Source organism: Ixodes scapularis, unplaced genomic scaffold (genome assembly GCF_016920785.2).
Source record: "Ixodes scapularis isolate PalLabHiFi unplaced genomic scaffold, ASM1692078v2 PGA_scaffold4__175_contigs__length_147842914, whole genome shotgun sequence".
Taxonomy (NCBI): domain Eukaryota; kingdom Metazoa; phylum Arthropoda; class Arachnida; order Ixodida; family Ixodidae; genus Ixodes; species Ixodes scapularis.
Window position 1 is genome coordinate 99,318,534 of NW_024609879.1, and position 25,264 is coordinate 99,343,797.

Sequence of the window (25,264 nt, forward strand, 5' to 3'; positions counted from 1 at the left end):
AGAAGATGCAAGACTACTTCATTGTGTAATATTTCAGCAGAAAGTGGATTTTTGAGATTCAAATTCATTAAAACTTTTATATCGAATTACGTGCTATATCAAACTGGTAGACTTTTTTTGCAAGTTCGATATAAACAGGTTTCATTTACTCTGGCTTGGATTTACGGCCAGGTGGTGCAAGCTTCCATCCGTTCTGTGCTACCGAACTCAATACACTTGAAATTAACAATTACAGTATATCTAATACCAAATAAGGGCAAATATAAAACTATAGTTTAAACATATCTTGTGGTATTTTTTGCTTGTACTATTCAAACTATTCGATTTGAAATTATTCGACCAAAATCACTATTCGCTTCAAATTTGATTCGGACCCAAAATCCTCTATTTGCCCATGCCTACTTTTCACGCTTCTTAGCAACACTTTGCAGCGGTGGAAGAACAGATGGGGCCAAGACGTCCAAGCCAGCATAGTCCGAAAACAATTCACCGATATGAGATGAGAGGCACGAGTCCATGACTGCAGAATGGCGAATGAATAAAGCAAAATGATAACAATGATTATGATGATGATGTGCAGCTAGAGAAAAAAGGCTGTAGCACGATGTCACATAGCGGTAGGACTTAGCAGTACTCAAGTATTGCTACCAAACCAAGCCAATTCTTGTGGAGCCAACATAGAATCTAAAATGGCGGTTTCTCGGTGGTGTTTCCCGCTTATCGCTCTTGACAATTCTGTCTGAAAAATTAAACTTTCAGACTTCAAACTGTCCGAAACACTGGTCGTGAATTCCACTATTTCCTTTTTTAGGTTCCTCTTTTAGGTCCGAAAAATCTGTCTGCGGCTGTACTTCTTCAACTTGTCTTCTGTCTTCTGACATGTTTTTTTTTTTTTTTTTTTTTACTTCAGTAACGGGGAGGCTTACTTTGTGCGCGCCGGTGCAAAGGAATGAGGCCTCTTCTACTGCATGTCTCTTTTACATATTTTCTCTCGAACCTAACAAGCGCCCAACCCCAAATCTTTTGGTGTGGGCACCTGCTCCATATTTTAAAGTAGTTTGTCTTTCTCCTTCATATTTCTCATGTCCAGCCTCAATTTGTACGCAGGTTTACGCGGAGGACTTGGAGCCAGTCCCAGAATCTTCACAGTTTGGGGCTGCGCAATGCCGCCATGCCTGCGCCCACAACTTTCCCGTGAGGATCTAGGCGCCACACTGAGCTTCTTTGCCCAGTGAATGCGAGCCTAACCTGCCTGTTTTATTTTAGGCAATGGTGCTTTACGTTGGCGTTCAGGACTTCGAATCACAGCTGCTCGGCTCCCTGGAGACTCTGTGCTCCGACCCCGAGCCGGCTGTGCGAGCAACCATGGCTGCCGGAATGCACCAGGTGTGAACATACATGCTTTCACTCCGCACGTAGCAACCCGCTCCAAACGCACTTCTTGTAAAATATTAAGAACCATGTCAGGAACAAGCCTATAAAGATACTTCCTTATACAGCATGCCCCTTTTTAATTCATACTGTTCCTTTCTTATTTAAAGAAATTACTTTTATTGTTATTGCAATCTGAATAATAAAAGTGTTAAATAAAAAGTCAAACGTTTTAGTTAATTAGTCAACTGATTGCTGCGGTATCCCTCATTGAATTGCGTTGAGCCTAAAAGCAAACAGTGAAGACGATCCCCCCTTTCTTTAAAATAGGTTGAAATTCAAAGCAAGCACTGGGCTTTCTGCCTCATTACGCTTGTTTCTCCACGCAACGTATAGGCACTGCAGGGAAGCCGACTTGTCCGCAACTTGTTTGACTTTTTTTTTTTGCTTAAAGATTTGTTTTAGTTTTATAGAAATTTGATCATGCTTACTTCTTAGCCGCACAATTCTATCAAGTATTGAAGGGTGCTTCGGAGCGAATTACTGCCGAGGCTCGCGCAGTCTGACCGTGGCTTAGTGCAGAAAAGGTGCTGTGGTAACCAAGATTTCAGTTGGACGTCAAAAGATCTCCAGGTGGTCGAAATGAATCCTCACTCCTCCACTGAAGTGTGCCAAATGCCCTTCGTTGGTGTGGCATGCAGTGGCGTAGCCAGGGGGAGGCTTATGGGGCTTGAGCCCTCCCCCCGAAATCCAGCCGACTCTATAATATGCACATTCATTTTGATCCCCCCCTCCATACCCCAAGTCATACATCCAGCCACTTCAACCCCCCCCCCCCCTTCTCCCCCTCTCTTAAAAAAAAAGAAAAAAATCCTGGGTGCATCATAGGCGACAAGTGAAAACCCCAAATTTGACTTTTGAATATTGAAGGGTGCTCTTTGGCGCGTTTGGTCCAAGTCTATCCTATGTGCAGGTGATTTCCCAACTTGAGGGGCATGGGGGCTGGCCCGGGCTGCTCCTGGGTCATCTGGTGTCGCTGCTGTGGGACGCGAGCTTGAACGTGCTCCAGGCCCTGGTGCCCAACCTTGAGGCCTGCCTAAGTGCGCTCGCAACCTCGCGCGGGCGCTGTCTTTGCCGAGGATGGTGCTGCACCGCCTGCGGTTCGGTGAGTCTCTTGGCGACTCCGACGAAATCGATGGCACCTAGCGGCTAAAACAGAAAGCTATGGCGGCAGGTTCGCCTGACCGTCTAAAGACGAAGTCATGAAAGTAGGTTCGAAAACACTTTATGAAAATCGTCAAGTTTGGACCAACCTCTCCTACAGCATGGACTGCCTCTTAATGGAAGCCCCTATCCCCAGAAATTTGCCCATTCTTTCGTCTGCACAGCCTTCATTGCATATGATGTCACGTACATCACGGTGTCACGTGACCTCTTAGTATCGCGTGACAACTTTACACTGTGGCATTGCGTCACAATACCGCGTGACATTGTGTCACATGACCCACTACTTGACATGACGTCGGGTAATCACATTGCAGTGCCGCATGGCAGAGTCGATTGACATAACGGTACGGGTTATCACCACTTGACATCCCACAACGCCGGGTCGCGCAATGGTGTGTTAGTGATGCCATCGTATCACGTGACATCGTGAAGTCACGTGACCATGTGATGCGACATCGTGGCATGCTTGAGCAGGCACACGAGCATGCACAGACCACCCCGATTCGGCACTCATAACTTTGTGCACATCATCCGCAAGCGCAGCTGGACCCATTGGCCGTGTTGGTTCTACTCCTCAGGAACAACAGCTGGTCTCTCTGCTGGACGCCTTGGAAGGCTGCGAAACTGCCCTGGGGGCAGGGCCTCGCTGGCGGTTGCACGCGTCTGTGCTGGGCGCCCTCTCCGCACTCTGCTACCCTCCCCTGCCTCGACAGCTTCACTCCCGGTTGGGATCCATGCTGCTCTCTCGCTCACGGAGCGCAGTGAGTTCTCGTTTTATTTTGGAGCCGCATGAGGGCTGGTCTCTGTAGACGAGGCGTAATTGTCGTGGGTACGCGACACCTGTCGGCACGACACTTTTGTGACATCATCTGTTGCCACTTAGGGACCACTTTCGATGCACGGCAGCGTAGTCATGGGACACAAAAACAAGAACCGAATATTTTGTTTTTGTCCAGAGGTAACTATGGTTGACTTACGTGGTAACTCTGGTTGACTTACGTGGTAACTGTAGTTGACTTACATTCAGAGGTAACTATGGTTGACATTTGCATCAATTGCATTCACAGTAACCGAAATTATGGGGACACGTGGACAACCGTAAGTCATGTTTGCCTCACAGAGCTACTTCTTGCATTGCGTGCCACATTGCACGAGGCAAACGCTTGTGCAGGTGACTTTATCGTTACTGGCAATTCAGCTGCTCTGAATGCAACCTACACGGCTGTCTCTTTCTTGTTCAGGATTGTATTTTACTTTGCATCTACAAATAAGCAAACGGAAGCAATTTTCAGAATCCCGAAGGTTACAGAGCTACTGTTGCAGAGTTCAGTCCGTTCTAAAAGGGAATAAATGTGCAATCTACGTAAATGGCATGTCGCTCCGAGGTAAGTTGTTACTCATGACCACGGTGTAAGATGTACACATGTGTGGACAGTCCGTGCGTCGCAGCTGGCTGATTAAGTCCTCTCCTTGCCTCGGTTGCAAGCATCCGGTGGCACACCAGGTGACTCTTCAACAATTGGCTAGTGGTTGCCTGTCGCAGGCCGTTTTCCAGACCCCTCTATGAAAGACATGCTTGTTTTTAAAGTTGTTTTCTGGGTGCACCAAGTCATGTAGAACTTGACACTTGCGCTATGCGTATTACTTAGACACAGCTTCATCATTGGCCATAGCTTTGTGTCTCAACGGCATCAAGAGCAGTTTTATGAATGCACTGAAGCAGAGAGGTCTCTGGCATGCTGTTCAAGCTAGAGTTTATTGGGTCGGAGTAGACACACTGAGTGGAAGGCACATGCGCAAAAGTGCCATAACAATGGTACTTTTTTTTTTTTCCTCAGTTGTGTTATCTGGCCAGTGGAGACACTGTCGGAACAGGCTACTGGAACGCGCGGCAATAAGTCTTTATCTGGTCAATCGCGTCACATAATTCACTGTGCTGTGTGTCCACACCTAAAGAGTGTCTTACGCTGTGCTCCTGACCAGGGTGCCCTGCCCTGCCGGCTGGCAGCCTCGCAGAGCCTCCTGGTGTGTTTGCGCCACTCTTCCTGCGAGGCGGACCGGGGACATTTGCTCCAAAGCATCCTGCAAGGTATGTCTCCAGTCCTTCTTCCAATTTAGTATAACAGAAAGAAAAGAGAGGTTGGATTGCCAACTGCCCAAAAGAGCCTTTTGCCAGGGGTCCTTCTTCAACCTTTTTTAGTTCGCGACCTTCTAGAGTAGCAGTTCTTACAAAGAGCATAGATATTTGGATGCCTCAGACAAAGAGTGTTTAGTGACACAGTGTACCCTAGTTTGTATTGATTTAGATTTTGCACTTTTACAAATTGACTGTTCCTACAACTTCTATACTATCTGCCACGACAGTGTATTTACATTTTTATATTTACAGCGGAGCTGTTAAGGGCTAGTTTCCCCAGGATCGTGTCCCCCGCAAAGAAATGAAGACACCAAACTCTGGACACCTACCGCCATCTGTGAGCGACGGCAGCAAATGACGTATCCGGTTGCCGTTTTCGCTTATAGATGGTGGCAGCCTTTACACTCTGGCTTGCGGACTTGCGGCCGGCCATTACTTTCTATTGTACAGCTCTGCTGGTCTTCCTTCTTCACCAGAGTGGAAAGGCTCAAGTTTTTTTTATTTACCTGGCCGTTTTATCAAAAAGTAGAAAGCTCATTTCGCTTCATTACAGTCATTGTTGGCCCAGATTATAATACGTCCAGCAAAACTGTTTCACCAACCCTCGTACCAAGCACCGCCCAAGGTCCGTACAGCACATTGACATCTGAATAGCTGCAGGGCACAGCAATTTTCGAGCATCTTATCATCTCTCCATAGCCAATAAGATTGCTACGTTAGCTGATAAGAATACCAAAGAGCAAATGGCGAAGCAAGAAGCATAAATGTAGTCAATCCCTGGATCTCTGTCGCTGACTCGAGACTTTTCCAAAAAAAGGCTTCTGGCCGGTTATATTTTTAGCATTTGTGCTCATGGCCCTTAATTTGCTCGCTTCGGGAAGCGACGAACTTGCACGTGCTGGGCTGTGGAAATTGCGCACTGGGCTGTGGATTTGTAACCTTTGGAAGGAATGGTATATAGGTCCCTGGATATTCGGTGGCTGGTGGGTTGCTGCAAGAGCCGGGGTCGCATTCTTGCAGAGCTGGGCTCTGGTCGAAGCTGTCGCAGCCGAATGCAGTTTGTGCGCCTGTGCGGTCAAGCGGTGCAGGTCCTACCCGAGGCGCTGTTCAAGAACCACTTCTTGGAAGCCTTGCTCAAGCTCTCTGGTGAGCTGCGGCCGTCTTTGACAGCATGGCAGCTGGCAACCTGAGTTGATGCTAGCATGATCAGACTGTGCTTGGTAGCGTATCTTTCTTTTTTGTTTTAGGCAGTATTACATAACGAAGAGTTAGTTGATCGGTTTGGGAGCGTGAGTAGCATTTATGCATTTACAATATCTCACATTCATTGAGCACGCAAGGCTAGAGATTGGAGCTGTCTATAAGAGGTTGTCTGGGATAAAGCAAGGAGTTTGTGGCAATTGGACAGCAACCCTGCAGTTGCGTTATTTGTTTCTAATAGTCGAGTTTGAGACCGTCATTTCTGGACACTACCCAGAAAAAACAATTTCTGCAAAAAAAAGTTGATTTTGAAAAATGGCATATTTACATCCACCAACATCTAGAGAGTATTCCCAGGAAGTTTCATTAGTTTACACTGCATAGTTAATTTTTTATAAATTATTTTCGGTCCACCGATGCTAAAGAAAAGGTAGAGGTTGGAGCACTTTGAACGCATTTTTCTCCATTCCACTTTTTGGCATAAATTTCACTCTAGGAAAACTATCGTTTTGTTATTACGCAACTTGGACTAATTTTTATGAGTGTTTCTGGGTTGAAATTTTAAGGGGAAGATAACTATGAGCTTGTATTTTTAATTTTTATCATTTGTCATGCTCAAGAACTAAAAGTTTGGACAAAGGGTGGAAACCTAAAAAACTGTATTTGTGTTTATGTGGCTTTTTTGTCGTAAAAGATGTTATAACATAGAAATATAGCTCCATAGTTATCTGCTCTGAACTGTCCTAATGGAATGTAACACATGAAAACAACAGATTTATAAGTAATTTCAAAACGATAGTTTTCCTAAACAGACATGCCCCCTTTCGTCTTTGAACGTTTGCAATTGTTTTTGTTCTTCACCCAGGTTAACAAAAATTGGCAGAAATGTTCTCAACATCAACGGAAACAAGCCCTGTAAATATAACTTAAATCAGACAAGTGGTTCAAAAATTTACTTTTTTGGGTAGTGTCCCCCCTTAAGCACATGTAGCTAATTTACAAAAAATAAGGGTTTGAACTTCATCTTAAATTTTCACTTTAAAGCATAGATTTTGAAGAGCCAAATGTACCTTTTCATGGGCTTCGTGTCATTGCAGTCATTGACAGTGAGAGAATTTGGTAGCATGACAGAGAGCGACAGATGTACGAGTTAATAGCATGCATTGCTCTACTCACAAACCTCGCATTCAATTCGAGACCTACAGGGCCGAGTGCAAGGGCGAAAACAATCTCCATATAACGACATGGGTATCAACTGTTCCCCTTGACACAATGAAATGAGGTTTTTCATGTCAGAAAAACTAGCCCCCATGTCGTACAGCAATTTCTAAATCAAGCACACTTTTTTTTTGCATATGCCGTAAGACACCGAGCAGGTGCCGAAATAAAATTAGAAAATTATATTGAAAAATTGGGGGATGGGCGCTTATTAGATCCGAGAACCGAAATGCAGAAGGTGCATGTGATAGGAAGCTTCACTGCTGGTTCACTGGCACGTGCGCATCGAGCTTCACTACTTTACACCAGCACATATGTGCGTGCATCAGGCTTCACTGCTTTGCACCGACGCGTTGGGAGAAGCGGCCGACACGGGTGAGCATCTTGGCTAGCTAGGTAGGCTGAGAAGTATGGAACGGGTACCTAATATGTCGTTTGCTTATTTTTAAAATATTTCAAAAGCAGCTGTTGGGTGCTTATTGTGACGTGGCCTCATGCCTGGTGTTTTACAGTATGGTCACTGAGAGCTTAAGAAACTCGTACGTTCCTGTTTCGTCTTTTGTTCTTGGGCATTCTTATCACTTCTATTTTGGTCCGACGCAGAAATAGTGTAGCACACTTTATGAAGCACATTGATTTATCCTAGACCTATCGATCTGTGGGCTCAAAATTAATGTCTGCATGCCTCCAACCTAGCATATTTTTCTCTCCAAGTATTCTTTTCGAGACGCATTACTGCTACGATTGGCACCCCGGCCTCACACCCTTGGCCACTGCTTTGAACTGACCTTAAATTAACCAGCATTTTTTTTTATTCGAAACTAGCCATTTTTAATTAATTTATTGCTAATTTTTAGATCTCGGTATTCTCCAAAAAGCGCAAGGTTGAACGACAGATTCACCTTCCCGGAACAACGAAGGAGCGAACCGATACGGAAGTTCCTAAACAGAACTTTCCACGTGCCGTCAATGGCGGTTGTTACGAGACTAAATGTTGCTTTACCCATAAAATCAAACCCGCAGCTCAGTCGGGAGAGGTAGGGAGCAAATGGAAACCTGCATGGGAGTGCCCCCCAGTATGAAGGGTTAAGCCGGTTAAGCTCTCGGCAACTGTAGTGTGTTGGGGATGGATGAGAGCGTCGTGGTGAGCGTGCAGACGTGCGGTTGTTTCAGGGGACCCCGTGGCCAATGTGCGCCTGCTGGTGTGCGGCTGCTTGCCCGGCGTCAAGGGGCTGCTGCGGCTACCCGAGGACGGGGCTGCCCTCGCAAGCCTCGAGGCTGCCGTCACACGACGCCTGACATCTGAAACGGACCGGGACGTGCTCGCCGCGCTGCAGCGCGTGAGTCTGAAGGCTGGTTGGGAATTCGCTACGAATTCCTGTGTCACGGGGAAGGATACAGCGATTTGTGGACGAAGCAAATTCGCGTTTTACGGTGCGAACGACCCGCGGAAACCCACCGAGAACTCGTATCTCACGGGAACAAACACCGCAAATTGCAAACTCAGCAGAATCGAATTTCAGGATGCAATATACACGCGCGACCTACTCGCGTGGAATCGAAATCGCGCTCGCAGATCGCAGACAAAAACTTGGGGATCCGCTACAAACTTTATGTCGCGGGAACGGATACCGGAAATTGCGGATGCAACTGATTCACATTTCACGGTGCAACATACATGCAAGAACAACTCGCGTGTTATTGGGGCCAATATCGCGCAATCAGATCGCGGTCAAAAATGCGGGAACTCGCTATGAATTCGCTTGTCACACGTGCCAGTACAGCAAATTGTGTGGTTGATGCGATTCCCGTCGTACATCCTGTGTCTTCCGACGGGGATCGAGGGGTGGGCAATGTTTCGGAATTTGTATGTTGCAGACATTTAGCCAGAAAAACGGGATGGGCGATCTCTCGGGAGCGTTCGTTTTCTTGGAACTTTACGGTAGATGAACTTTTGGAAATGTTTTAAAGGAGCATTTCTCATAGATTGTATAGATACGTTTGATTTCACAAATACCGCAAAGCCTTCGCTCTAGTGAAATGCAGTTTCAGGGTTACCTTGTAGATGGCACCGGCGTGCCAGTGTGTTCTCTTGTCGTTAGAGATCTAAACAACTCGGTCCTAAGCAAACGTAAATGTGGGAACAAACTTTTACCCCCAACCCCTTCCCCTCTCTAGGAGGGAACCTACGGCCACTGAATATTTTTTGAAGAGCGGTAGTAAACTCCACCATACAGGATGTTTCCAAGCGCAATTCAAACGTAAAAAAATTTGTATTAAGAAAAAAATGAACCGAGTGAAATCGGACTTTTTTAAAGGTGTCTTTAGGTAGCGTATTTATCCTACACAAATTCAATGAGTCCAGGTTTCAGGGAAAAAAAAAATTGAGCCCAGAAAAAACCTGTCCCTTCCCTATGCAGAGATTGAAAACGGCAAAATCGTCTGGTTACTGCATATAACACAACATGAACATGAAAGCTTCTTTGAAGATAATAGAAACAATGGGAAGAATACAAAAACACGATTGTTCTTCCCATAATTTATATTAATGCGAAAGCATTACCTTTCTCGTGGAGTGAGCTGACGTTATCAGTTTGAAGCACAAAAACGGCACCCATTTCCTTTGGTTCCATTGGCTGGCGCGCGTCGACGAGGCTCCCATGGGTCGCTGTGTGTCCATCAGCGTGCCGTTAACACGCAGCGTCCAAGGTCACCGTGCTCAGGGGCGCACAAGCTCTGGCCGGCGACGAAAAGTACACAGCAGACGAAAAAGGAAGCGGATGAGCGGCTTGCTTGCTTTCGCATTCACAACTCATAAGAAATGCTTAGGTGTACCTCAATCTTTTTTTATCCTTATCAGCTTGCTCTCCATTCCAAGTACTTCTTTGAGGTGAACACGGAAAAGCAGATCCAGGCGTATGTGATGCCATCCTAGAGTAGCAGCGTAAACCAAACTTTTTTTCTGTTTTCCAATTTCTGCATAGGAACAAACGGAGTTTTTTTTGCACCTAAATTTGGTTTTTTGAGACCTATACTCATGAAGTTTGGGTACAATAGACGCACCACCTAAAGGCACCTTGCGAAAAGTTTCAGTGCACCCCGTTTATTGGTTGATTTGTACAAAAATATTTTTGTACCCAAATAGCATTCAAAATGCATTCTGTATAAAGGGTGTTTTCAATCCGCACGCTCTCTCGAAAATTGGCCTGAAAGATTGACGCCTGCCGTTTTTCCCAAATCCTGAATATTCATCGAAGCTGTACTTTAGTGATGGGTTTTACCTCAGGAGAGCAAAGGTCGCATCTGATCCAAAGCAGGGGACTGCATCGTCTGCTTACTGCGCCTAACGGGAGATGCGCCATGAGCACGATCCTGGCTAACTCAATCGTCAGTGGCGACACCTACCGTTGACCCTGGCATCTACGTTGGTTTCATTTTGTGTAGAAAAACATCTATGCCTCGATACTTCACAAGAAAAATTACAGGAGGACTCTTAAGCTTCGCCTTTAAGATTGGAATGCGATAGCTAAACATATAAACCTCTGCTCTTTCCCCAACCTGCACAAGCATGTCTGCATGGGCTAATCAATAGCTTGGACAGCTCGCAACTGAAAGGTCGTAGGTTTGAATCCCGCCTCTGCCTAAAATTCTTCAAGTTTTTTCTTTAAGGCAAATGAAATATTTTATTAAGTGAAATCATCACTTTCATTCCACGCATGATGTCACGTTTCACGCGAGCATTGTGGGTTTTTTGAAATTCCCGCGCAAGGTCATGTGGCTGTGACGTTATGACCCTGTCAACCGATCAAGGTTTTCCGGACACCAACGCCGGCTTTTGTGCAACGCAACCTCCTTAAAGCTTTCGCTTTAATATGCATCTCTAAAATACAGCTTTGATAAAAATTTTAAATAACTACATGCAGGTGCCAATTTCAGTGCGAGCCTGGGGATTGAAAACAACCTGTTATATAAATGAAGGACGACAACCACACCCAAATCCCAAAATCGTATTAGTATATGGATGTAGTGAAGTCAGGTTGTGGTACATCATAGTACTAATAGTAATGTGATAGAATGGCGGGACATTGATTGTATATGCGAGCTTAATGGAAAATACTAAGGAACTAATGTGTTTTTGTGATATAGCTTCTAATATTGAACTAATGGCAAATTCCACTCGTCGTTTTGCCGCGCTCTGTGATTGGCTTTTTTGGAGCACGCTTCCGCCACCGGTCGTCTGGGATCAACCTGGATGTCTTTCGCTCGTCGTTTTGGAGCAGCACCGGCTCCGGACCTCGGTTAGGAGCGCCAAGATCTTGACCTGCCAATTTTCCCGGAGTCGAGCTAAAGTTGATCTTTGGGGACACGTGACTTGCTGCATCGCCGAGTATAACGGGAATGGCAGGCAACCGACACCGGCTCGGAGCATGCAGGCGCTTTCCGGAAATTACGCCCAACGCGGTGGGGAATGCCGGGAAGATGGTCGGCCACTCCCAGAGGCTTGTCGTCTTCCGCTGGTAGTCTGAGGCGCAGTGCCTCCGCGCAGACCGCATGCTTCATAGTGGATTTAAGCCAGTGATCCAAAACGACCAGTGGAATTCGCCATAAGTAGTAGTATCAAGTTAATACAAAGCTTTCAGCGGTAACTGAATGTGGCTCTCAATTGCTTACAGTTGCTCTAACCGCAGTAAATGTAGGACAGGCTTACCAGACGACTGGCTGCCATTAACAGCAGATTTGTTACGGCCATGTTAAAGGGACACTGACACCCCCCAAAAAAAAAAAATTTTATTTTTTGCCAGGCGCTTTATTATGGTGTCGGAGGACTACCCAATTAATATTTTGCAACAGAGTAGCGTATTTTTTTAATAAAGCCAAAAGACACAACTCCTTGAAACCGAAACCGAAACCCGACGGAGGTCGGAGAAGTGGAGAGAAGAGAGTGAGTGGCGGAAGTCACGTGGCTACACCCTACCGTGCGTTTTTTTTCTCCTCTCCGGTAGCAGACGACAGGACATGCGGCGTGCGATGGGGCGTGCGGGAACTGCTCGCCGTGCGATTTTTTTGCAGTTATGTTTGTTCCGCTCGTTGTTCTGTACTCCAAGATGAGTTGTTTTGTACATTGAGGAGTTGGAGATGAGTAGTGAGTGCCCGTGGTGAATTTCCATGATCGGCTCCGAAAAGAATACACCCAAGATGTTGCATGAAGAGCTGGCTCACATTTCCTGAATCCGAAAAAAAGTGGCATTGTGCGACAGAGTTTCCGAAAGATCAACGGGATCGGGACCAACGGCTGGCTGCAATTCCTGTAGAACATATACGGGCACCTCGGAAAGCGGACGTTACCTGATTTATATGCTCCTTGCATTTTGTGGAAAGTGATTACATTGAGCTCGCAGGTGTCAAAACGGAAACCCCCTTCCATTTAAATCAGCGAAGTATCGTCCACAACATTAGTTTGTTATTTTTTTGTTTGTTTCTTCAGTGATGATTGTAAAAAAAAATATATATATGTAAACATCGGAAAATGTTTGAAGAAAAACAAAATTAAGTTTCCTGGGGGATCGAACCCGGTCCTACCGCGTGTGAACCGGACGTCTTTCCCACTGAGATACTGGCGCATCGCTTTTCTGGTGGATCTCTTTCCTTAGTAACAATTCAGCCGGTAAACTGTAAGTTGGAAAGTTTGCTGTCGATTTTTCTCTAGCAAAAGCACTCCTGGGTCGAAGTCGGGAAGCACCACGCTTTGGGGACATTCGCACCTAGTAAAGAAATCGTACGCGTGCATATTGAACTCGAAGTAGACACGTCGTGCTTGACGTTTGCGCGAGCGATGTCTTCAGCCACGAGAAGGGATCGACGGCTCGGCGACGTCTTGGTGCAAATCGGCTTGGTGGCCGGGCGTGTCGTACGGGATGAATACCAATTCTTTTGATCAGTCCCAAATTTCTCTTTTAACGGTAGACAGAATTCGCCGGTACTGCGAGCGACAGTTCTGAAATAGTGGTCCCACGCCCGTCGTCCGCTGCCATCGCCGTCCCCGCGAGTCCCACGATACGCGAAACGACGAACGCACAGAATGCTTCGGGTTCACTGTGCAACTTTTTCTTTTCAATCAACGTATTTGCAGCTTTTTAACAGCCACAAAAAATGGGTTTCATATTTTTTTCTATTTTTAATAATGAGTGTGTGCCTTCAGTGACCCACGACTTTGATTAAATTTGGTGGTCGCATCGATACCTTAGAAAACGGCCCGTGACCGCGAAAAAGAGAGTGAGCGAGACTCGAACCGGCCAGTTCTTGATCGGCGGTTTTCGGGTGGAAAGAAACCAAATTTCGAGCCGCAAATTCTGTTCTGGGTAGTTGAGCTCTCATATGTCACGTAAAACTAAAAACCTCAGCGAGCATAAATACCCTGTCAGTGTCCCTTTAAGTCAGCGAACCAGATGAGCAGCTTTGTTTGGGCTGCAGCAGGTCTTGCGATATATGTTAGTGCCTGGTTAAAATCGAGTGATTCTAATTAACTTTGTGGTTACAATCTTGTTTTCTCTGTAGGCTATTGACGCCCTTGACCAGACGGAAGTGGCCAGTGGACCAGAAACTCTTCAAAGTGTGCCGTCTACGCCCGTCAAGAACTATGTGAGCTATCCAACCTTGCAATGTCCTTCTGAAGTTGTCGTGCGATTGTGGGAACCTGGACGTCTTGACTCCCATTTTATGTGGAATTACCTCTCTGTGAGTGACATTGAGTGAAATTTACCAGCAAACAAGTTTATATTCTGTTTGATGAGGTTTAATTATATCAGCATGTTATGTTATGCAAGATTTGGGAATTTTTCAGGAAACCTAACTTTCAAACCGATCAAGTGTGCAATTCCTTTCAACTTGCTCTTGGTGAAATGAGAAGGTTGCAATAAAAATGTTCCTATAAAAAGTTATTGATTTTTCCTAAAACTATCTATCACTGAATGGTGAATATTTGCCCAAAAATTAAGAATCGGAGAACTATTATTTCATATTTATTTTCCAAGAACAGGCTTTATTTTACAGCCATGATGAATCTGGTTGCAAATGGTTGACTGATGGGCCAGACAAAAAGTGGTTTCGTTTCTGGAACAACCTCTCTTGCGCTGTGTAACGGACCTGTAAAAGCTGCTCTTAATAAACTACCCTAGTTTACAGTTACCGTAAAATCCTGTAAGGACTCCTACCCATTTTGAAGAGGTAAATGGTAAAAAAATATTGGGTGGGTGATCTTTGGGAATGAGACAGCAAAAGTTGATAAAAAACGACCGATAATCACTTGCAGAGGCACAGATTAGCATTGCACCTCGCGATAAGCACGCAGGAACTCGCGAGTTCCCGTGTCATGGGAACTGGTACCGCAGAACATGAACGCAGCATATTTGCTTTTTACAGTGCACTAAGTACGCAGGAACTTGCTACAAACTCGCATGTCGCGGGAACCGATGTCGCAGATCACGGACGCAGCAGATTCGCGTTCCATGGTGTGATAAGCATGCAGGAACCTGCTACGAACTCTTATGTCACGGTAACCCATATCGCGCGTGTGGTTGATGTGATTCGAGTCAGACACCGTGTTATGAGCGACGGGAATCAGGGGTGAACAATGGTTTGGGATTTTTAGCCTATGGATATTTGGCCAGAAAAACGGGATGGGCAATTTCTCGAGGGAGGGCACCCTTACGGGATTTTACGGTAACTACTTGAACCGAAATGTAATTAATTAACTTACAAATAGTACATGTCAAATTACATTTAGAGTTACTCGGGAAGAAGACTAAGCTTGGAATTGTTGTTACTTTTAAGATATGTGACTTCAAGGTGAAATCTGATTGCTTAGGAATGGTTTATGTTTCGATGTAAAAAGGATGTTGGCATAGTTTTGCTTCGATTCATGCAAAGTTGATATTGAAAGTACCATAAAGTCGACAAAAAAAAAGTTTTTTTATTTAATAGTTTGCACCCAGTGCATATTACTGTAAAACAATCCCCCTACACAACAGACCTTGAAAACTGTGTTTTATTAGGGCACAATGAAGCTTATATCAGTCATCAATTATTATTAACACAATCAGTAATTCACACGATCTCTAATCAGTTGTTAAGCTTCATTGTAAATTAGGAAGTGTTTAATTACTCAAACTGAAATTAATTACAGTAAATTAAACACTTCTTATTAGTTAGTGTACAATTCTGGTGGTGTGTTTCTGTCACAGCTGCGGGGTGCCTACCCCTGGAGGGAATCTCGCCTTCCAAAGGCTGCGAGCCTACTCCCGAGGCGTGCTAAAAGCAGTCCCGAAAAGACTCCAACACGAGTCGACATGGAAAAGACTGTAGAGCCACGACTGTCAGCTGCTTCAGGGAGAGGCAGGAGCTTGCTGCGCGCCGATCGCGGTGAGACCATCTCTCTGTCTCTCGGAACAGGGTCATCACATTTAGCAATTGGTGGGTGACAACTTATTTTATCGTGTTTGTGTGCGAACTTTCGCTCGGTGATCTCATCACATTTAAGAATTTTTATATTTATATATTTCTCAAAGCAGTCCATCGGAAACTGGAACACTGCAGGCCTCAATTAAGTCGCTGTTTCTGGTGGCATTTGTCGGTGGTCAAGAGCCATTGTGACAAAACTAATGCAACGACTTTGCCTTTGACAATGCCTTTCGATGCAGACTTAGACAATTGCCACGACATACTGTATTTGCACAATTGTAAGTCAACCCCCCCCCCCACATTGCGCGTCAACAAAAAAAAAAAAAAAATACATAAAAGAAAAAATAAAAACTTAAAGGGCACATTTTACGGTGAACGTATGAGGACGGCAGGGCGTCCCTTTCAAAAGCCCGACCTCCAACGCGCGCTCTATGCCTTCTTGCATGCTTTGGCTGCGCATGCACACGCAAGGCACACAAGATGCCCAGGCGTTATCGAAACTAGGAAGCTCCCGCTGGAGGCAAGACAACTGAAGCTGCTCCCTGTCATTCTCGCTCTGTCTGCGACTAGAGACTACGACTCGTCTGGACTGATGCTGTCATTCCCGTCCTCATCACTGCTACATTCCCAAAGCGTGTCAGCAGCGGCGTCCAACGAAATCTCGCACTTCGCAAATGACCGCATGAACCGCATCTTCCATTTTTCCTCGGCGATCGCTTCGCACGCTACAGGTAGGGACCGATCGTGCCCTTCTGCGATGTGCGTTGCAAGCCTAACCTCCAACTCCGGAAGGCATTTAAACCTATCCAGAATTTGGCGCGCAGAAGCCTCTACAGTTAAGATCCTGCGCCGTTGCAGACGCCACTGGAGCACCACTTGCTTCGACGGGTTGAACTTGTGTCCAGCAGTGCAGTTGTGGGTTGCTTTTGAATGAAGAATGGCCGTAACGAGCACCGAAAACCTAAACTGCCCGGATCAGGCATGTCAACACAGAGAAACGTAGTTGGCACTCCAGCATGATTTTGACATTCAATCAAACAACGTGCGACTATGAATCATACGAAAAGAAGCAGCGAGGAGTCAGGCAGTTCCAATGGCCATTCTGGAGTGACTCTTGCAGCAGGTGTCACCACCTCCGGGAGTTGGGTGCTCCGTGCGCCGTTCACCGCCGTACATTTGGGCTAATTTGCGAATCGCCATCAGTGGTACTCGCTCGTGCTAATGAAAAAAAAAAAAATTTTTAAAAATCTTAAAATGAACGCACAAAATGGCGCAGTGCTACAGGTACAACTGGCTGAACTCTTGACAAGCCAAGGTGTTCTTGATATCACGATTGTTTTGTTTTTATCGGCAGAGGAATGCTTTGGTTCGTTTATAAGTCAAACCCCCTACTTCAGATTTTCAAAATTTGAAAAATTGGTTGACTTACATTCATGTAAATACAGTAGTACCACAACTTTACAATGTTTCATACATTGCATTTGTACCAGTAAAATGGGGTCCCGTAAGTAAGTAATGGGACAGGGTACACAAAGCTCTGTCCAGATATGATGGAGATTGCGAAAGCTTGCTTAGCACAGCTGGTGAAAACGAAAGGTAGACGGGCTTGTTTTAGGCAGTGATGGAAGTGCTGCGCCAATTGCGCCAAATTGCGCCAAGGACGCGATCCTGCTACATGTAGCGCCAAATTGTCATTTTACCGAAGAATTGCGCCATGCCTGCGCCGAGATGAGATGTAGCAATAAAAAAATAAAAATTGAAGTCTTATCAGAGCGCGTGGCGTTACCGCGGTATTTTCCGCGCCGCAACTTTTACGCAAACCGAAACTGCGAGGGCGCATTATCGTCATCATCGTTGAAAGGAACAGCGTTAGCAACATCTGAGACCAAAGCCGCAGAGGCTAAGCATCCCACTGAGCAGCCTATTTAAAAAAAAAAAAAAAAAAAGGCTGAGCTCGTGGATGTTTTTAATGTTGGCTCGCCCTGTTCCCGTGCGCTAGCTACCAGCGAGGTCAAAGCTAGCGCAAGCCCAATGCTCTGTGCATTCCTGACTCGCGCGTGGGCTCGTGCAGTGTGGGCACCGTTACGGGCTCCTTGCGCGCGCTTGTACAGGGGTGGAACGGCTGCGCCATTTGCACCATTTTGCGCCAGACGCATTTATCTGCGCCATCCTGCGCCATTTTGCGGAAACTGCGCCACAGCCAATACATCGCGCCATTGTGCTCCAATTCGCTGAACGTGCGCCCAATTTTGTTTTCATTTTGTCTTGGTTTCGGTTTTTATCGACTCGATTGGCAACAATGAGCGCGTTTAGCTTGGTCGGCCTTGCAATCCTTTGTTCTGTTTATTCTTCCTTTGTATCCCAATTCCCGAGTCGGAAGCGCGCGAAAAAACTCGGGGTTCCAATTCCAAGTGCTACACCACCTGCGACTGGATTGTTGTTCTTCAACCATAAACGGCTAAGCAAGTCGGCCGAGAAGAGGTAGAGCCGCTAAGCGTCAGATTACCTAAGGCTCTGCGGCCCGGGTTCCGGACGTCAGCCAGTTGAAAACACATTAGCAAACGATTCCTTTTAGTACTTCTTCGTTAGAAGTTGGAACCGCATTCATGCAAGATAAATCGTGATTTGATAGAACTGAAACGCAGTCCGATCCGAAACCTTGCCGGCCAGCAGCTCTCACGCGAGCGAAAGATCTTGCTTGACAAACCTTGCTCCTGCTTATCGCTAAGAACACGATAACTTCGTTAATCATAGTCTGCTGCTTCAATATTGAGTTATACAATAGTATAAACTCGGAATTTGTTGCCCTGTTCCTCCGCGCAACTGCACGTCCGTTTCTCACGCACGTCACGTGGTTCGCACATATAATTACCATCTCGAACAGGTGTGAGTTGTGCCATAAGCAGTGCTGGTTTGCATTTTGAGCAGCTGAAAGCCACTCAGAAAATATCAAGGACACTATCTGCAGAAACATATGGTACTTGCTTTTTGGTTCTCATTAAGGCTCACAAAGTTTCAAGTTTTCGCATCTGTTACACTGTTATCCCACCTACATAGGTCCCTAACCACCATCTGTGTTGTTCTTTTGTGCTGCTAAGCACAACTGAAATTGCTCCCGTGCTTGTCTAAAACACAAGCTGAAGTGCAATCAAAACTGATCTGAGCTGCTCCTAGCCTGCTCCAGAACATCGTTTTAGCTGCTCCCAACCTGCTCCAAAACAGCTGTTTCAGCTGCTCCCGTGGCTGCTCCCAAGTACATTTCATGAGTTCCACCCCTGTTGTAGTTTCGGCTGCGCTCCCACTTAAGCTGAAGCGAAGTATAGTTGAGTTGCACAAACTCTGGATGTAGTGCTGGTAAAGCCTCACCCTCCTTTTCGGAACACAAAGCACTGCGCGACTCGCGCGACTGCAGTGTCTGCTCCGCGGGTGTCGGTTCTCTGCAGCGCGTCGGTGCATGCCAAGAAGCGCACTCAACGGGTTAACTCGCCGTGATCCGATCGTGACTTCGCCTGCACGTCGAAAATGAATCGGAATTTTTGAAGCGAATATCAGATACCACAATATTTGAAGCCTCTGCCCGAAAGACAACTCTAATCTGAACTAAAACATTCCACAACAGTGAGGGTCGTTATATGCTGCTGCATATACTTTAAAAAAAGTGCAGGCTGATAAAACTAAATATCCTGTACCATCAGAACTCAGTGCGACATATTTAATTGTATTTTTTTTATCTGACTAGCAGATAAACTTTATTTTAAAAAAATGTTTTTTGTGTTTACTTTGTTGAATTTTCTATATCCTGTCTTAAAAAGGCGACAGGCGCTGTGTTCCAATAATAGAGATGGGCTTTATATAGCAATGCGGCATTATTTCATTTTCAAGTAATATGCCAACATATGCCGGACCCTGCTCCAGAAGGGCCACTACCTGCTCCAAAACAACATTTTGCTTGCTACAAGGCCTGCTCCAAAAGGTCAAATGGCACTTCCATCACTGTTTAGGGCAGCTTGTCAGATTTGTCGCCTCAATTGCAGTGGGATTGGCAACGGCAGATGCGAAGCTTCGCCGTCTTTCATTGGGCTGCCCCATCAAGCTTCAGGAGCCCAGGTGAGCAAATAGTACATCGAACGCATCCCATACCAACTACTACTTGCACGGTGCAATGCAATGCAGGGCTGGCTGGACTTGCGAGCAGGAAGCCGCATCGTCACCGTCATCGTCACTGTCTCGCAGCGAGCCAAACGGATTGCCACCGAGCAGAATACCCACGCCCCGCATTTCAAGGTCGGTTCAATAAGCCATCCTCGAAGCACCTCATACTCCCTTTCATACTTAGCATATAACACTGTCAAATCTACCGGTGCAAACACGGGGCTTCGCTTAGCATCTCAATTATACGAGAGCACGTAGAAATCGACTGCAAGTTGAAGCCTCACTCTCGTAAGCAGCAGCTTTAGCAGTCTTGTACACCAAGTATGAAACGGTGTACCCTATTTTTCTGTCTATATAAGTCATTAACCCCTTAAAGCAGACATGCAGCCATTTCCTTGAAAATGTGAGTAAGTAAGCTGCACTTACACTGGTAAGCAAGTTTGCATGTATTGCGATTTTGATATACTATGTTCAAGTGGGAGCTAGTTTCAATATTTCCACCAACGAATCAAACAAGAAAAATACCTCACCGGCAAATTTGACAGTTAAAGTTCATACTTATTTTTAAAAAGGGGAGTATAAGTTGCACTGTTGTACAAGATGCACAGACGTAAATTTTGGGAGGGAAATCTGATTTATGCTCCGGAAAACACAAAATCTGCATCTCCAGCTCGTTGCTCGCCTTCCCACGGTGGAAACGGGAAGCTCTCCAGTGAGGGTCCCCTGGTTCTCCTGTTGAGCTAGCACGGCGGAACTGCTCGTGATCTTGGCTCACGAAATGTCATTTCCTAATGCAAATAATTCTTCACTGTCCCAATGTAGTGCTGCAGGCAGTATGGGATTGTACCTTACTAGAAAGTTTATTATTGCGTATACATGAACTGAGCTCTTTTACGTCACGGCGCGGTGGTGGCGCGTCGGGCGCACTTGCGGTCTGGGGCTGTGGGCGGAAGTCGCCATGCAGGACGTGCAAGCATGCATTGTTTTTGAAGAAACCAGACAAAAACCTGCCTTCTTGTCAAAACGCTGCGACTAGGACTGTGCCAAAAGGCTCAGGAAAGGTTTGAACATCAGTTTTTGTGTGTTTCCTGCCTGCTCGGTTCGTCCGAGAATGTGGATAGGGGCCATGAAAAAAGAAAACCAGACACTGTCGGACTATGATTGCTTGTGCAGAAAGCAGTTTGGGTTGAATTCATAGATACTTATGGTTGTCAGATTTATTTGTTTTGTTCCAACATGAACGCGGGAGAACCGTAAGGTTGTACGGACGACCTGCAGACTACGTTCAGTGCATTTTCTAGTATGAACGGCCACCTGATCGTTTGAACTGTCGTCTGCTCTCAAACGTTTCTGCTTGTTGTCGTCTGCTCATTCAGACGACAACGACCTGTTGACCGAACGTCCGGTCATTGCGATAAGAAGCAAGTACAGGACTCAAAAGACTTTTAAGTTTGAAGGTTGGTTGGAACAAATAGGCTCGGTGTAAGGAGTAAATACAAACATACGTTGATAATCGTTACCAGTGGCCATCACCGACTTGTTATGCCTGATCCACTTGATCCGATTCTGCTCTGCTTGCGATTTTCAGTATCGACGTCGACCATCTCAGCTACGGTTCATGCTTTCACAGCCCAAGCGACGTTGTGGCTGAAAATAGCGAGCAGAATCTCATCATGCGAATCAGGCTTTAGCTTCCATTCTGCGGTGTCCCAATGGAATGAATCGCTGGATGCCACGTTATTCAAGCGAAGTTATGTGGCGTAACGAGCTTCAATAATCTAGCTGTGGCCGCTACAGTAGTCGGACATGGCCAGGAAGACTTGTATAATCAACAATTTCAACTTGAAAAAGAGCGCGAGGACCCGCACCGATGCCGACGGCATCGCATTCCAATGGTTTGTTGATGGGCTACGGCGAGCTTCTTGCCCGCGCTCCATCGCACATGCGCGGCACCGGTGGCGTCCGCTAGGGGTGCTCCGGTTTGTTTGTAAACATGAGTTGGTCTATACACCGTTTTCGAGTCCAGTCACTGCATTTGAGGCTAGCCTCAAACAAAAAAACAAGAACGAAACCTGTTCTTTTTTTATTTTGGGGCATTTGGTCTAGAAGGATTGGCGGCGAGTTTGGAAGCTTTGCAGATTGCCAAAAGTCGCGACTTTGATAGCACCAGATGCTTTACCCACAATTAATGTAATTTTACATGGATCTCTCAGATTAGCTAGAATGTTTTCATTATTTTTTACTATTTTATTTTATAACTTGTTAATTAAAAATGCTGTAGTTGGCACCAGTGATGATAACTGGCACATTTTTGATTGCCATACTTGTTTGCGTGTTTAAAATTGGGTCATAAGCAACTTTATATTAGAGCTTGAAAAACTATGTATTAAAATATCTTAATTGTATTCTTATTATTAATATAAATTGTGGCAATGTGGCAATAAACGCTGCAATCACAAAAATATGCTATTTAACCGTAAGTCTTTCCAGAAAGGTTTCATTTTGTTTCCATTTTAGCATATGAAAAACTGACATCATTATCAAGATAGACAAACAGTCAAACACTGGATGTAATATAAAGTCCTATGCGTCATGTGTTCCTTTAAAAAACAGTTCTGCTGTCTGACTCGCATTCCATCTGTGGGTTTTTGTAGTGGAACAGCGTTTCCTAATTAATATGTTTTGTGAACATATTCTTAACTCGTCACCTGTGGCAATATTTTGTAAAATTTGGATTGATTCTGTTATTCTTGTGCTGTGAATAATGTTAAAGCAATTAATCATCTAAGTATTAAAAAAAAATGAAAGCTGTTTACAACTCCCTGTAACACCGAATTAGAGCGCAGCTCTTGAGGAGGAGGAGGAGGGAAAGGTACTGAGGGTCATGTGTACTCGAAGGGGGGGGGGGGGGGGGGGGGGGGGGCTGTCACGTGACCTGGGGGGTCACGTGACCTGGGGGGGTGACCTGGGGGTCACTTGAGCCCCCAGGTCACGTGACTCCCCCAGAGAAAGTTTCCCACTAGATTTAGCGGGGAAATTTTCCCGTTAGATTTAGCGGGGAAATTTTTCTGCCAGATTTAGTGGGGAAATTTTTCCGCTAGATTTAGCAGGGAAATTTTTCCGCTAGATTTAGCGGGGAAATTCATCCATAATGCACCGCGCGGTTACGCCGACGGCGACGCTCAAGTCAGAGACGGGCGCCTAAGAGCTGCGCTCTAAAACATTAAAAGGCCCGCAGTTCAATATTTCACATGACAATTATCTGAGCAAGAAAAGGCAGCAAGAACGCACAAATATCGGCACTGATTTTTTTAACCAATAGAGTCGAACCCGGATATATCAAATTCAAAGGGGATCTTAATAATTCGATATATTGATAATTTGATATACAAAAATATGTTACTTAAAATATGTTAACTTAAACTCCAATTGAAATTTCCGCACGTCTCTGCTGATACCGAAGCCTCTGATACCTCTAAGAGCCGCGAAATGCACTAGAGCTTAGTTGGTATAGATCACAAACACCGCGGCGTTTAGCGGCGGTGTTTTCAAACAAGCGCCAACAACAAAACACACAAAAAAAAAAAAAAAGAAAGAAAGAACGGAAAAAGCGAGCCACATAAGAAAGAACACTTCATCCATATAATAAAGTTACGCAAGCAAGAAAAACAAACCTCACTAAATTCACGCAAGAGAAGCGACTGGCTGCTGTGCTTTGTTCGCTATATCAAGTGACCCCGCCATGACAGGCCATGGGAGTTCGATACAGAAAAACAACGCTCCTATACTTTTACTTTCACATGTGATGTTAAGGGGATGTTTGGACTCTTTGATATAAACAATAATTCGAAATACTCGGGTGTGATATAACTGGGCTCGACTGTACGATATTCTAGGTTACCTGTAAGGTGTATGAAAGTTCCTGTCTTTGAAGGGATACTGAGCTCTCCAAAATATTTTGAAGTGCCTCGATTGGACGCACATGTCACGAAATAAAGTTTTTGCAAACTTCTTTAGCTCACTAATTATGCCGTAAGACACATCATGAGTTATGAAAGAATCCGAAATTGACACTTATACAGAGAAATTAAATCCAAACTAGAGGTTAGTTTTGGTAAAAAATAAAACAGTCTCCTGGTGTAAATGTTACGCTAAGCACCGTTTTTGTTTTCAGGATAAAGAGGTGACCTGCGCTCATAACACTCTAAGCTTCCTCGTATAAGCAGGAATAATTTGTGTCGCTCAGGGCTCAGCAACTTGCACACCCAGCACGGATCTCCCACCCTCACTATAACCGCCATTTTGTAAATTAGTGGCACCACCTATAGTGAATGGGAGTCGCGAATTCAGACGTGTGGTTTCATCAACTGAGGTTTGTACGCTTTGCAGACGAAGACGACCCCAGTCGGAATGCCTGGAGCCTAGCTGACCGTCTCGGGAATTCATTGTGTACCTACAGACAAGCACGAGGGGCCGACTGGTGCTCAACTCGAGAAATGTGCTTCCTTTGCGAATGAATCTCGTATTATTTTTGTAGAAAGTTAAAACCAGTTGTGGAATGTTGGCCTTCTCTGTACCCTTTGTATTTTATCGACTCAGGTGGGGTGCAGGGTGGGCAGTCAGAAGAGAGTGATGTTTATTTTAAACATATTTTAAAAGTCAATAAAGAAGGAAATGTATGAACCAATGCCTATTCTTTAGCTGTGGATGCTTATTTTTAAATGAAGTGCCTTTTGTTTGCATGCATTGAAATATTTTTCAATGTGTTGCTTGGCAATTACAGCTCCTAGTGAACTGCACCATTGCAGGAAATGCTTGCAATATTACTAGCACACCGAGGGCTGCATGATGTCGGACGTACACAAATGTAATATCAGGCTTGTAGTTTTTCTAAAGTTAAATAAAATTAGCACTTAGGCTAACATATACATACCTTACCTAGGCTTCATTAAAATTTGATCCACACCTTGGGCAAGTATGACACTTTCACAATACTGGGCTCGTGCAATTTACCGTACCCATACTATCCTAAACAAATGCGGAAAAATGTGAGGCGGCATGCCGTGCTCGTAAATTGACCGAGGCTGTGTACACCAAACGTAAGCCGGTTCAAATGATGTAGGTCAGTTGACTGAGCTTGCCATTTCAGTCACTATACTCAGTTTCGTACCTAAACCTGGTTCACGCACTTGCGACCACTTGGGACAATGTGCCTTAAAACCTTGTCTTACGAGAGCACATGCTGGCACCACCTATCGGGTAACTTTAGAACCCTTGGCATTCCCGTACATTTCCTAGTTTTTTCGCGCATCGTTCTTGGCTCGAAAAGTATTAGACAATGTTATAAATAGGGTTCTGTGTGTTCGGTAAATACCGATAAACCTCGAAAGTTGACCCCCAGGCGGGTTTTATCCAAATCGGGAGAAAACCAAGAAACCCGAATTGAAGCTTTCCTTTGCCGAGAAAACCCCGAGCTTCCCGAGAAAAACATTTTTTAGTGCA

At 45.2% G+C, this 25,264-nt stretch overlaps 1 protein-coding gene across 1 annotated transcript in view; it reads left to right on the forward strand.

Moving 5' to 3' along the window:
* LOC8044055 (serine/threonine-protein phosphatase 4 regulatory subunit 4) overlaps positions 1–24,445 on the forward strand; it is a 46,791-nt gene extending 22,346 nt beyond the window's left edge. Inside the window, exons 10-21 of the mRNA XM_029966929.3 lie at positions 1,108–1,194; positions 1,267–1,386; positions 2,345–2,536; positions 3,177–3,359; positions 4,582–4,687; positions 5,756–5,881; positions 8,327–8,493; positions 13,709–13,792; positions 15,394–15,571; positions 19,645–19,717; positions 19,784–19,894; positions 24,152–24,445. Coding sequence (XP_029822789.2) covers positions 1,108–1,194; positions 1,267–1,386; positions 2,345–2,536; positions 3,177–3,359; positions 4,582–4,687; positions 5,756–5,881; positions 8,327–8,493; positions 13,709–13,792; positions 15,394–15,571; positions 19,645–19,717; positions 19,784–19,894; positions 24,152–24,191 — 1,467 coding nt within the window. The 3' untranslated portion in view covers positions 24,192–24,445. The remainder of the gene's footprint in view (positions 1–1,107; positions 1,195–1,266; positions 1,387–2,344; positions 2,537–3,176; positions 3,360–4,581; positions 4,688–5,755; positions 5,882–8,326; positions 8,494–13,708; positions 13,793–15,393; positions 15,572–19,644; positions 19,718–19,783; positions 19,895–24,151) is intronic.
* Positions 24,446–25,264: the final 819 nt, after the last annotated feature.